Consider the following 13,985-nt stretch of genomic DNA (forward strand, 5'->3'; position numbering starts at 1 on the left):
GCACTACAGCGGCGGGCTGGGGCCGTTCACTTTCCTGGCATTCTGTGTGTTTGGGGCACTCCTGGGAAATTCTGGAAACTCAGAGCTCAGATCTTAGGCAATCATGCAAGTAGCTTCTGGAATTTGATCTCAGACGTGGCCTCCTTCATGGAACGTCCCTTAACACCCACATGCCCTCCCTGCCCCTCACTTAGGACCGCGGGGTTTCTGCACCTTGTACACGGGCGGAACGTCATGCACCTTTCACAGCGATGTCAGCGCATCTGTCCCCCTCCCGCCGTGAGCACTCTGGTCCGTGCAGGGGACAGAGAAGGTGAGAGATGGGGCCAGGGAGGGAGAGGACCACACGCCTCGGGCTGGTCCTAAGGTCGCCGGGACGGAGGAACAGGCCCTTCCAGGGAGATCCTTCCCCGTCAGTCCTGCGGGCAAGAACTGGGGACTCAGGGAGCCCCAGAAACTGTTTTTAGGGACATAGGACCCACTCGCTGTAGATTTCCACATTTCAAAGTGAATAGTTCGGTGGCGGTCAGTGTGTTTGCGATCTGGAGTGGTCACTGCCGTGTAGTTCCAAACATCTTCCCAGCTGCAGCAGACCCCGTTCCCATCAGCGGCCACTCTTTCCTCCTCCCCCAGCCACCATCCATCTGCCTTCCAGCTGTGCTGGCACCAGCTCCCCGTGTGCGTGGGCAGTGGGGACGGTCACCAGGTGGCCTCACGGCAGGACATTTAGGGAGATGTCATCAGGGGCTGCAGCCAAGCCGGACGCGTGACCCATGCGAGGTCCTCTCGGGGGTGCCAGGACAAGGGCGGGTGAGTCCTAAGGTCCCTAGGGACGACCTCAGCTCCCATCGCCCTGGATGCCTCCCTGCCCGGGTCCCGGGACCATGCGTCCCTGCTGGGGGGACCCTCGCCCACATGCCTTGCCCTGTTCCTCTTCCTTCGCGCCTTCTGTTCCTGGTTCTTGAAGTTCTGTGTCCCCGCGGACGGGTCTGTGGCAGGTACTGGAGCCTTCTGCTCAGGGTCCTGCAGTCCACTGTGTCACCGGGTTTTGAGGACGCGCCTCTGAAGTCACAGCGCCTGGCTCCCAGCTCCACTCACTGGGCTGTTCCTGTGGTCAGAGGTTGTAACCCTCTCTTAATATTGGCCCCAAAAAGGGGCGTCACGTCCACTCAGGATCCTCCCTCATTCCAGAGGCTGCTGCATGCCCGACGGCCCGGGGGAGTGCTCCACTCAGGCATGGATTACCAGGACCACCAGAGGTGGGTGTCCTAGGTCAGCAACTCTGACACCCCTCCATCGGCCTATCCCTTAGAGCGTGGGGCCAGTCTTGCTTACCCTCTGGTCACCTGCAGCAGACCCTGCTGCAGTCACACTAGTTCTTGGGTCCTTGAGACCCTGAAATATCTCTGCCACGGGACCTTTGCACGTGCTGTCCATGTGGCCTGCCCAAGCCTCGCGGGAGCTCTCTCATCCCTCGGTTCTTAAGGGAAGCACTCCCTGCCCCACCAAGTCCAGGTTCGGCTCTCACAGAACCTGGCTCCTTCTCCACTGGTGTGGCCCCCTTGGGAGCCTTACATTTTTAATTTCTGACCCGCCCCACACTCCGACCTCTCCCTGGCAGTGACTGTCTTTGGCTTCTGCTGACTGTTGTATCCGTGCGCGAATCCTGTCTGTAAATGGGGGTGAGGGGGGCCCACCTGAGCTCTGGTGTGCGGGGTCATCTCCACCACAGGCAGGGCCCCCTGGTCAGGGAGCAGGATCCACATGGGCTCTGGGAGGTGGAGCACACAGGGGGTCCCCCTGGGAAATTCCAACCAAATAGGCCCCCAATTCGGCCTTGGCCGATATGCCGGGATGGCAGAGGCCAACGTGCATCCAGCGCAGAGGAGACCTGCATGCATGACAGGTGGTGGCCGGGGGCACCCCTGACGCTTACTGCACCAGCGCGTCCCAGCCGGAGCACGACCCGCCAGGAATGCCCACCAGGCTCCACTGGCTTGACGGACCTCCTGGCGAGGGGCGGGGGAGGCGGGGCCCGGCCGCGGAAGTGCAATGCTGAAATCCTTGCACGCTGCGTAGCTCCGCCTCCCCGGGTCCAGCCAGGGCTCCCAGCACTCGTGTTCCGCTGGTGCATCCTGATGGGCCTTTGCAGCCGCTGAGGCGGACGCCACCATGTCCACACGCTTCAGGAACAGGGTGGACATTGGCGGGCAGTGGGCAGGGTGGCCTACCTTCTTCTCTGGGCATCTTCCTGGAACAGAACATGGGCTTGAAAATCAAATCCGTGCTGTCCAGGGCCTGCCCAGGGTCCACAGCCAGACTCCCAGGGCTGCTGCTCCTACGCTCGGGGCTGGGGAGGGGGGATGGGGCCCCCAGGGGGCGGAGACAGGATCCCACAGGGTCAGAATCCCGAGTGCCGGCTGACCCCACTCATCCTGCCGGGCTACCATCCTGGGGACCTCCAGCCGGGTCTGGGCCCAGTTCCTTGTTGACCCCATGGAAGCATCTATGGTTCAAGCCACCTCGTTGTCTCTCTCCATTCACCTCCCAGATGAGCCTCCAGTCTGTTATTCCCAGGAGACCCCAGGGCCAGGCACCAGGAGGACCCCAGATGTTTGCAGAATGCTTGACCCTGTATGATCCTGGCCAAGAGCCTTTGCTCCCCTAGGCCTATCTCCTCAGTCAACAGGATCATGTGCGTCCCGTCCAGTGTCCGACAAGCAGGCACTTACCCATCTGTCCCACGCCGGGCAAGGCTCATCCTGGCCACAGCAAGGACAGGGAGACAAGCTCGGAGAGGCCCCTGCTTGTCAAGCACAGACCTGGGTTCCAGCCGTGCCCCAAAGGGGCCTGGGCCGCTGTGGGCCTGGCTGCAGCACACACCTGCCCATGGCGCCCGTGGCCAGGACCGTGTGGTGACATCGGCTGTCCCCAGCGTTTGCAGCACCAGGCCCGGCCAGGTGCTGGCCTCCCCACACTCCCGGGGCCGATCCTCGAGCGGGCAGACGGCAGCTGCCCACGGGCCTCCTCCCCGGCCTCCCCATACCACCGCCGAGGGACCGGAGGCAGTGAGGCCATGGCGGTGTGTACTTAAATGATTGGATTTCATGTCTCTCAGGACTCCTGTCTCTTGTCAAGTTTGTTTAAAACTAATGGAAGTAATTAGCAATCCACGGAGAGCCGCGGGCAGCAGGAGCGCTGCTATCCCACGTCACGGCCCAGGACACAGAGGAGCTCCCAGGCAGGTCTCCTTCGGGGGAGCCTCAGGTGGGGGGGGCTTTCCCCACGGGTGGGGCTGGGGCCCCCGTCCAGGAGGGCCGGGGCACTGCGGGGTTGGTGACCAGGCGCGGGTACCGCCCAGGGCCGGTTTCTCCAAACAAGGCACAAAGTGTCCTCTGGAGAACCGAGGTGCACACAGGCGGACATGGGAGTCTCCCAGGGGGCCCCTAGGGGCACACTTGGCTGAGCATCTGACTCCTGGTTTCAGCTCAGCTCATGATCTCAGGGTGCTGGGATCGAGCTCCCACCTCAGGCTCCCCCCTCTGCACGGAGTCTGCTTGGGATCGTCTTCCTCTCCCTCTGCCTCTCCCACTCGTGTTTCCCTCTCTCTCTCCATCTCTCAAATAAATAAATAAAATCTTAGGAAAAAAAGGAGGGTCCCCCTGTCAGCTCAGCGTGGTTTCAGGAAGCCTCTGACTCTTGCCAGCTTCAAGAAGGTGCAGAGTGTCTCTGGGACTCAGTTTCCTCATCCGCAGAATGGGGACGCCACCGGCCAGCTGTGCCCAGCAGAGCGCCGGTGCCTGTTCCCAGAGAGCCTGCGGCGGAAGCCGGTGGACGCACGACTGACTTCAGACAGAGCTGGGGCTTTGCCGGTTTGCTCGGAAACACTGAGGGAAACCGTTCTTCAGGAACCTCATGGGACTTTCATTTTTTTCTGAAAACTAAGGGAGAAATGAGATCACAAACAAAGACATCGAGGGAATTATTGACGTCGGGAGCTCACCCTCGCGGCCCGGGTGCTGGCGCAGCGGCAGCGTGGGGGGCTCTTTCCCGCGGGGACCCCTTATTTCCAGCTGGACCAGATGTGTCTTCTCGGCCCCAGGGACACGGCGGGAGGCCGGGACAGCAGCCCTGTCCTCGCACACTTGGCATCCAAGTGGACACGGGCAAGACGCAGAAAGAGAGAATTCCAGACAGACTGCAGTGGGGCCCTGCGGCGGCCAGAGAGCGGGGCTGCTGCAGCCCCGGGGTCCAGCTGCTTCCCAGTGAGCAGGGCCGACCCTGCGAGAAACCCCCAGAGTCCCGACCACACCCACCGTCACGCAGACCGTGGTTCCAAAGCTTGGGTCCCCCGAGTCCTGTCCCGAACCAGTCTAGAAACCCACGCAGGGTGGCGGCCACGCTCCGAGCTGTGGGCTGGCCTGGCCTGCACAGGAGCTGGAAGGCACGCGGTACCCGGCGGCCGCACCTTGACTCTAAGGGTGGACAGGACAAGTCGGTGCTCTGGGCCACATGGAGCTGGCTTTCCAGAACTCTGAGATCGGCAGGCAGAAGGCCCATGCGGTGCCCGGGCCTGCGTGGTGGGGTGGCAGGGGTCCAGGCGGCAGGGCCCAGTGCCTGTCTGCACTCGTTCCCACGCGAGCACCGTGTTATCCGGGCGGCCCGTCCGAGGGAGCAAGCCAGGTGACCAGCGGCTACGGCCAGGCTCTTCCATGTGCCCAACAGGGCCTCCGGGAAAGAGGCGGCCTCCCCCCGACCCACAGCCCTGCTCTGGCAAGACGGGCCGGTCCCTGACAGACGGGCTGGAAAGACGTCAACCTTTAAAGCCCACGAAGGTCTTGTGAACACGCGTGTGGGGAAGCACCGGTTTTATCCCACGGGCCTGACTGCTGCGGGGGTGCACGTCCCAGCGCTTTCGATGGCGCCATCTCCGCGTCCTTGAGGGTCTCCCCCACCTCCGGGGACATGCGTCGTCTAAGGGTCCCGGTGGGCAGGGCTCCCGATTTCCCGCTGGGGCCACGTCTTTGCTTCCCTAGACGTCACCCGAACTCTGTGACTTTGGTTTAAATACAACCAAGTCGATGTCTAAATCCTCCCGCCGCTGCCCGAGGTCATTCACGCTCCTAGAAATTCACACGTAGACAACAAGGAGTTTGTTTATGTACGTGGGGCTCATCTCCCAACGTTCACGGAACCGTCGTGTTTATCTCTGTCCGTGATGGTTGGGTGTCGGGAATGACTGATCTGCTCAGTTCGCTGCTGATTTAATTTGCTTGCTGTCAGGGCGCGTGGCGGTGGAGAGTGGTGTGGGGTTTTCTAGTCACTTGAAAGGAAACGTAGTTATTCCCTCATGGGGGGGGGGATCCTGGAGCCACGACCCGCCCAAGCCCCGGGTGCCCTCAGCGTCCGAGGGCCAGGACTGTGAGCCCAGGGGTCCGTGCGCCTGCCCTCTCGGGCCAGACGGGGCAGAGGCGCCTGGCGTCCTCACGCTTGGAAACATTTTTGCAGCCAGCCCAGGAGTGGGAGGCGCCAGCAGTGGGAGACGTGTGCGTGAAGTAGGTGAGATCCAGGCCCATACGCCTCATTTATTATTTCAGACAACAAAAGGTGAACACCAGGGAAAAACACTTGATCAGATGTAACATCGACGTGCTTTTCTTAGTTTCTGGAATAAATAGTAATTAAATCACGGAAGCTGTGATGGTGACATTGCTTTAAAAAGCAATCCCCCCCCCCCGTAACTGCCGAGAGACCCGCCCTTCTATAGATAGCAGGTGACTTCATCCGCCGTTTCTCTCAGGGGATGTGACACCAGCTGCCGGGGCCCCCTTTAGCACGGCGTTGGCGACAGCTGCAGACGCACTTGGGCGGGAAACGCACTGATGTGGTCCCGGTCAACGCGCGGCTTCCCAGGGGTCCTTCCCGGCATCTCAGTTCAGCAGAGTCCTCAGCAGGGCCCATCGATGCGGTGCCTAATGCCTGCGTGGGGAGCAAAGCTGTGCGCCGGGGTGTCGGGAAACCCGTGGCCCTCATTGCCCCGCGTCCAGGTCCTAAAGCCCCCGGCCGCCCCCAGGTCCTGCCCCACCTGCCCCGACCCAGTCTGCGGGAGTCAGGTTGGGTTGTTGGGTGATAAGGAGCACCAGAGAACACAGCAGATTGGAGCCTGTCAGAACACCGCCCTCCCGGCTCCTTCCCAGGGTGGAAACACTCATCCGTGGCGGGCAGGCGAGCAAGCTGGCGGCTCCGGGTTTGCAGGGGCTGGGGGGGGCGGCCGGGTGGGCCCTTCTCAGGCAGGCAGACCCACCGGGCCACTCACGGACTCGGGGATACGGGCGGAGAGGGGGTGTGCGGGGACGGAGCGCAGCTGGCTGCCAGCTAGAATGGAGAACGGCGCACCCTTTGCGGGTTTACGTCCTGCGACGGCCGACAGCTAATTCCCCGAGCGGGAGAGATGAAACCCAATACCTGAAGGTCAAAAAATCAGTTGCTCATTTTCCCCGCATCGCTCCTTGGGAGACCGAGAACCTGTGGCCGAACGGCAAGCACGGGAGCGCCCGTGTCCGCTCCGCTCGCCGGCCCGGTCCTGACCCTGTCTCCCTTCCCACTTGCAGTCGCATTCATCCGCTGTTTGGGGACCAGAGGGACACGGTACGAGACCAACAGCACAGACTTCCAAGTCGAGGCAGACGGGACGGTCTTTGCCACCCGGGAGCTGTGGATCCCCTCTGAGCAGGTGGCGTTCACCGTGACCGCATGGGACCGCCAGACGGCCGAGCGATGGGACGCCGTGGTGCGCCTGCTGGTGGCCCAGCCCTCGTCTGCCCACTCCGCGCACAAGGTAAGACGTGACCTCACGCGAGCTTGGGGAGCGTCCTCCCTCCCTCCGCAGAGGCTCCCCGGCGGTGGGACATCTCAGCGGGCTGTGCCAGCCCCAGGGGACCCTCTGACCTGCCCCCTTCCTGAGGGACATCTGCCTCGAGGTCGGGCGCAGGGGCCCCATGCCCGCGAGAATGCACGGCGCTCGCCCTCCGGACGGTCTTACTTGTCCCCTCCCGTCCCTCACTGGGCGCCTGAGATTCTGGGGCCTCTCCTGCCTGCAGCTTGGGCCTCGGGCCTGGGGCTGGCAGGTGTACAGGGAAGCAGCAGCCGGGGTAGCCCTTATGACAGGTCCCAGCTGCTCAGTGCCTGGGGGTCAGCCCAAGTGCTGAAACCCTCTCGGGCACCAGGGGGCCCCGGGGCCATCAGAATTACCGTGATGCATGTGCCGTGCGTCAGCAACCGAGAACACGCCTCTCGAAGCCACGTCCTCCGCGGCATCCCCGGGCATCCCCTCGGAAAAGAGCCCTGGGAAGCAAAGGGTTAAAGCAAGTCGATCAGTTTCCTTTGTGTGGATTTACCCGGAGCCTCACATCATTAACGTGCCTGGGGAGCTGCAGGGGCGGGGAGGGGGGCGGGGAGGGGGGCGGGGGGGGAGCAGACTGCAAGCTTCCCAAGCCTGCTGGTCAGGGAACCCTCTTCACGGAACATCTTCTAAGGCAGGTGTGCCAAGGAACCCACTTTGGGAAAACAGCGGCCTGTGGTTTGTTTCATCTTGTTTGTAAACAAAGTAGAGACGGTTTACCTTAGCTGAGAGAAAGCCGTGACTCTGGTGCGTAGCTTTGCCCGCTGGTGACGAGCTGATCCGCCGGGGAAGGACATCAAGTGCCCTCATGTATGCTGATCCGGGCCTCGCCTTGAAACCAAGTTACAGGCCGCCCCGTGTGGAAGCTGAAGACCTTAAGACAGACGGTCGTGGTTTCCATTCCTTCCTGAGGGGTGATGACCAGCCCCGTGCCTGTGAGAAGGCAGCGGTCAAGGCGGGCCCGGGGGTGGCCCCGGGATGCGGCCCGTGGTGGGGGGCCCTCCAGGCGCAGGGCCAGGGGCCGATGGCCAATGCCGGCTGTGTCAAGGCTCATGTCCCTGACTGCGATGCAGAAGCCAGGGGCCTGTGAGCAGAGGACAGAGGTCCTGAAAGCCCGTGGAGGCCTCAGATAAAAGACACTAATTAAAGCATCATGACACCTTCCGTCAGGCGTGTTAATGATGCGGTTTCTGACTCGGTTTCTCCCCTGACCCTCTTGGAAGGTGATTGCAGTTAGACGGTCCTCAGTCAAGGGCCCTCCAGCCCACACCAGGCTGGCCCATCTGCACCCAAGGGTCGAAAGGGGTCACAGCGAGTCCATGTCCCAGGCTCAGGCCATCCTGTGAGTCCAGCGGCCTGGTGCTGTGGGGCCGCACCCCTGTGTGTATGAGAGGTGGGCAGCCTCTCTACAGCCCACCCAACCAGCCCTGTTCTGTCTAAGGTCACCTGATGGGTCCTTGTTTCTTCTTACTTTCAAACCCAAATTTCTTTGTCCTAACGTTTTAGGATGATACCTGGGCCCCTCCTAAGAGGCATCTACTCCTCTGACCCTCAAGTGGCTCCTGTCACTGTCCCCACGTTACAGATGGGGACGCTGAGCCATGTGACCGCAGCCCCTTTGCTGCAAGGGAGAATTGTTGTTCTAGAAAGGAGCGAGACTGGCTTTCTAGGTATGACTGAGCCCAGCTTTGTAAAGGAGACTGGTTGCACTTTGTAGCCAAGTATCCTCCAATCTACAGGTTGATGCTCTGGGACAAGTCACATGACCACTCAGATTTACTGATCTGGAAATGGAATAACAGTAGTTGTCACAAGTATGGTATGAGATGATGTGTCCTACACATTGCAGACTCGCAAGAGCCCTGCCACAAGGACGCAGCTCCTACTGCTGTCATCAACATGGTCCCAACACTCAGTCCTGTGCCTATCATAGCCACTGGGCCCTCCCCAGGGTGGTTCCTGGGGGCAGGAAGGAGGGTCTGTGTGAGACGCTGAGTCACTTAGTCGACATGTCCTTATAGAGACCAATGCCAAACTTTGAATAACGTCACTGTCTATAAATAGAGTAAGGTGATGCCATATTGCTGATATCCCTAACCACCTATCAGAATCAAATGTAAGCTGCTCTGGTGGAAGGCATCTTACTGGGCCTCGGGTTATACCCATCTTCTCTATACACAATGTCTAGCACTCAGCTGAAAATGACTGGGCACTCGGTGGGGAAGGGACAAGACCCGCAGTGACTCCAGGTGACAAAGTTATCAGACATAGATATTATAAGATCTGTGCTTACAGTGTTTAAGCACATCTAAAACAAGATTTTGAGAGAGAATTAGAAGAATAAAAAAGAATTGGGCAATTTAGGATGGAAAAATATGACAAACAAAAGAAAAAGCTCACTGGATAGACACAACTACAGATTAGACGCAGTTGAAGAGAGATTTAGCAAAGCAAAAATTGTCAGAGGAAACATTCAGGCTAAATCACAAGGAGTTAAAGAGAAGGAAGACACGGGAGGAAAAGTAAAGGGGCCGGAGAAGTTGCGAGGAGTCCCAGCACATGTGTGTTTGGAATATGGGGCGGAGGGGGGAGAAAATGGGGCAGAAGTGACATTTGAAAAGATAATGGCACAGACATCCAGGCATCTCTCCAACACACCCCACAAACTCTACGCAAGCTAATAGGAAGAAAACAGCACTCGGGCACGGCCTTTGTCCATTCAGGCTGCTGGAAGGACACACCGTAGGCTGGGCGGCTTGTGGACAACAGACACGTGTTCCTCACGGTTCTGGAGGCTGGAGCTCTGTGACCAGAATGGCAGCGTGGTCAGGTCCCCAGGTGGGTCTCCTGCTGACTGCTGTCTTGGCTGTCTTGTATCCTCCCCTGACAGCAAGGGGACAGAAGAAAGTCACTGATGGAACCAGTCCCATTTCAGGAGCTCCACCCACATGACCTCCTCTGATTCTACTCACCCCCAAGGCCACACCTCCTGACACCATCACCCTGAGGATCAGCTTGGAGCGTAGGAATTCGGCAACACACACATTCAATCCATGACAGGCATTTTATGGTAAAATGTCTGAAAACCGAAGTCCCTGAAAGCAAACAGAAGCCAGCTCCAGGGAACGGACCAGGGTGACATGGGAGCTGGCTTCTCGTGGGGACGATGGGTGCCAGAAGGCGGCGGGTGGTGACAGACGCAGGATTCTGTTACCCAGTAGAAGTCTCCTTCAGGAAGCACCCGAGAGGCTCTGCCACAGGTGTGTTCGTCAGGCGGAAACAGGGCGCCTGGCGATGAAAGTCCAGAAGGAAAAGCCATGAAAAGATTAAGTAGATGTAGATAGCCGTGAGCACCGCAGGTGACACGCTTCACGGGCAGGAAAGCAGGCATGGAGTCAGAGGGCCCAGGCCGCTCACATCGTCCTGGAAGATGATGGAAATCAAATTAATACGCAACTCGGGTAAGACAAAGACCCCTGTTCTGAGGTCTCGGAGAACCACTACAAGGTCACAGTGGTGGACGCATCACTTAAACATGAACGTAGAGTCCCGGCCAAGGGAGGCAGCCCTGCAGGTCGGAAGTAAATCTGAACTTGAGGAGGGACCTAAAGTGTCCGTAGTGTCTGACCTGGCACGCAAGTGATAAAAACCTGTCATGACAACAGGTGTTATCTTCCCGTGGGATTCTCACAGGACTCTAACATGATTGCACAGGACGTGTTCTGCCCTCGCCGGGTCACTTAATAACACCCAGATCAGAGAAAGGAGAGCCGAACCCTCCCGCCTCCTGGGGGCACTTGCTGCACAAAGGTTTTCACCCCTTCAAGTCTCCAAATTTAGGCAATATTTTTTAAAAGTGCCTTAAATAATATAATTAGTTCTTTTCCTCTGTTAACAATGTGAATTTTCAAGCATGTTGTCTTTTTCTTTTAAGACCTTATTGATTTATTTGAGATAGAGTGAGCAAGAGAGAGAGCATGAATGGGGAGGGTACAGGGTAAGGGAGAAGCAGGCTCCCCATTGAGTAGGGAGCCCAAAAAAGTAGACCTTCTTAAAAAAAAAAAATCATAGATTGTTTAAGTTCTCACGTAAGAGATGGGAAAGCAGAGCACTAAAACTTAGCAATCCAAAAAAAAATGGAAGGAGAGGACAGAGGAGCTCCATGTTTCCGCTGGAGAAAGCTGTTGGATTTGCAAGTATATATCAATTACAATAAATGGAAAAGATGAGCTTTTGTAATTAAAAGGAAACAAGTTGACAGATCAAAGAAAAACCCCAACTCTGCACAGGTCACAGAAGACAGATCTAAAAAGGGCAAGGATGGAGAAAAAGTGAAAGTAGGAAGATGCAGGGGAGATACCACGCACCTCTCACCAGAAGGGAGCTGGGCGCTCGGTTGCTATCTGAGTCCTGAATTCGTGTGCTTCAGATATTAAGGCAAAGTTGGTGGAACTGAAAGGAGAAAGAAACAAATACTCGATTGTAAAACTCGGCGTGCACCTCTGAGTACATGAAAGCAGGCAGAGTAGCAACAGGAAATGACACCTAGACCCACAGATTCAGTAAGTCTGGGCCTTCCGTGTGAAACCCAGACCCCACCAAGGCTGCGTCCACGTCATTTTCAAGGACGCTCAGAGCCTGCGTGAAGCGTGCCCGACCGGAGGCTGAACCTCCAACCACAGGGTTAGAATCCAAGCGACGAAGCTGGGAATCGGTCACGGGGAAGGTGACCAAAAAGTCCCCGTAGATTTGGTTGCCGAGTGAAGAGCCTTCCGAGGGGCCCTCAGGTAGGAAGGAGTCACGTGCAGGTTCCAGAGTAATCCGGACTGAGCGCTGACACCGGTGGGAGGAGCCGAGGTCTGGGCTGGCGGGACTGTGCAGCCTTCCGGATGCCTAAGAATGGAAGGAAGGTGGAAACCAGCCGCCTGCACGTTCGTCCAAGAAATTAGGGAAAGAAATAAGTGGACCAAAGAGAAAGAAGGAAACAGGAAAACCGAGAGGAGAAGGTAATGGAATCAAAACGGTAGAATTCACAGACCAGAGCTGACTCTGTAACGCCCGAGCGGACTGGACCAAGAAGGGAAGCCGCCAGGAATCCTCATCCGCCGTGGAAACGGGGCGTTGTGACCTGTCTCACACAGGGCTCCGTGTGTCACGTACCACTTACGCCGACGTACAGGGGAATGTCCTTGGAAAGATAACATTCTGGGAATGTCATCAACTTGCCAAATCTAGCGGGAGAAGAAAATCTGAACTAGTTGTTATTACAGACAAATTTAAATTCAAACCCGTGTCCCAAGGCCACGCCCACATGCGGGGGCCCGAAGGTGTGCCCAGACTCAGCCAGAGACCCCGAACATGTGCCTTGTCAAAACAGCAAAAACCCTGAAGGGGCAGGAGGACAGCGGGTGGCTGCCCACCAGGCCGCTCGTAAATAGATGAAAACAACATGTGAGCAAAACAGTAACGAGCTCAAGTGCACCCGTGTTTGCAAGGGACAAGGCACGGCTGCCGTGGTCTGTTCCCGGAGCCAAAGACGGCTTCAACACTGGAAAATGGGTAAGTGTAATTCAGCACAGAATAAAGGACAGATATCCCACGGCCATCTGAACGTCCGTTGTTAAAGGTAGCTTCCATTCTGGAAGAAATACCCGGCAAGTTGGGAAGAGAAGGGGCCGTCCCTAACCTCGTCCAGGGCACACAGCCAGCAGCCCGGGGAATAGGAGGCCTCCGACGTCCAAAATAGCACGAGGACGTCCTCGCGTCCCATGCAGAGCTTCGAGCCCACGAGGTCAGGCAAGCTGAGGAGAGCCGAAGAAACGGGGCCGGCATTGGTGTTGCCTGCAGGATTACGGGTGTAGAAAATCTGAAACGACCCGCAGAGAAGCTGGGCTGGCTGAGCCAGGTTCGTCGGCGAGAAGGCTGGGTGTGAAAGCAGTCACAGCTCCGCGCACCCGGAGTGAGTAGTTACAAAACGACATCTGAGCCGGGTGCCGATGGCAGCAGCGTTGAAGGTGATCCCATGACCAGGAATGAACCTAAGGAAACCTTCGCGGGACCCTTCCCTGTCGCTGAGAACAACCAAAGCCCTTGAAGACCCGAGCGCGCCTGCTCGTAACTCAGAGGCTTGGAGCCCGTGACATCTGCTCCCCAAGAGGCCCCGTGGACTCAACAACACAAAACCAACAAAAATCACGGCGTGTCTTGTGTGCTTGCTGGTTGATAGAAGGGCAGACAGAGGACTTCACATTTTTTTCAAGATTTATTTATTTACATGAGAGAGAGAGCAGGGGGATGGGGCCGAGGGAAAGGGAGATTCTTGGGCACACTTGGCACTGAGCAGGGGCCCCACGCGGGCCTCAATCCCAGGACCCTGGGATCCTGACCTGGGCAGAGGCTTCCCCGACTGAGTCACCCAGCGGGCGTCCCTAGATGACTTTAAATTTTTAAATGAAAATGCAGAGGGCCAGAATAGCCAGAACAGCACGAAGACGGGGGGAGTTGTATTTGGGATGTGGTGAGGTGTCTGTGCAAACCAAAGCCATTTCTTGACCTCTCCGCCCTGCTGGAGTTCAGTCCAGATCATTCTCCGTGGTGGGGTACGCTGTCCTGCGTCCATAGGAGGTGCCGCCGCATCCCCGGCCCCAAGCCCCCCACCCTCACTGCCACCAAAGCTCTCTCCAGTCTTTGCAAAATGCTCCCGGGTACAAAACTGCCCCCATTTGAGATCCATTGAACTACAGTAATTAAAATGGGGTGATTTGGGTGCCTGGGTAACTCAGTCATTAAGCGTCTGCCTTCATCTCAGGTCCTGATCCCAGGATCCTGGGATCGAGTCCCACATCCGGCTTCCTGCTCAGCCAAGAGTCGGCTTCTCCCTCTCCCCTGCTTGGGCTCTCTCTCCGTGTCAAATATGTAAATAAAACTTATTTTTTTAAATGGGATGCTTTAGGAGCAAACTTATCAGACAAATGAAGCAGAATGGCAAGCACAAAAAAGTACTTAACATTCTTTTAAAAATCATCTTTACAGGAGCGCCTGGGTGGCTCAGTGGGTTAAAGCCTCTGCCTTCGGTTCAGGTCAT

The 13,985-nt window shown here is 57.6% G+C and overlaps 1 protein-coding gene across 1 annotated transcript in view; it reads left to right on the forward strand.

Annotated features, from left to right (window-relative positions):
- The window catches only part of CDH4 (cadherin 4), a 490,829-nt gene that overhangs the window by 356,136 nt on the left and 120,708 nt on the right, over positions 1-13,985 (forward strand). Inside the window, exon 3 of the mRNA XM_045981757.1 lies at positions 6,612-6,838. Coding sequence (XP_045837713.1) covers positions 6,612-6,838 — 227 coding nt within the window. The remainder of the gene's footprint in view (positions 1-6,611; positions 6,839-13,985) is intronic.

Source organism: Meles meles, chromosome 16 (genome assembly GCF_922984935.1).
Source record: "Meles meles chromosome 16, mMelMel3.1 paternal haplotype, whole genome shotgun sequence".
Classification (NCBI taxonomy): Eukaryota; Metazoa; Chordata; class Mammalia; order Carnivora; family Mustelidae; genus Meles; species Meles meles.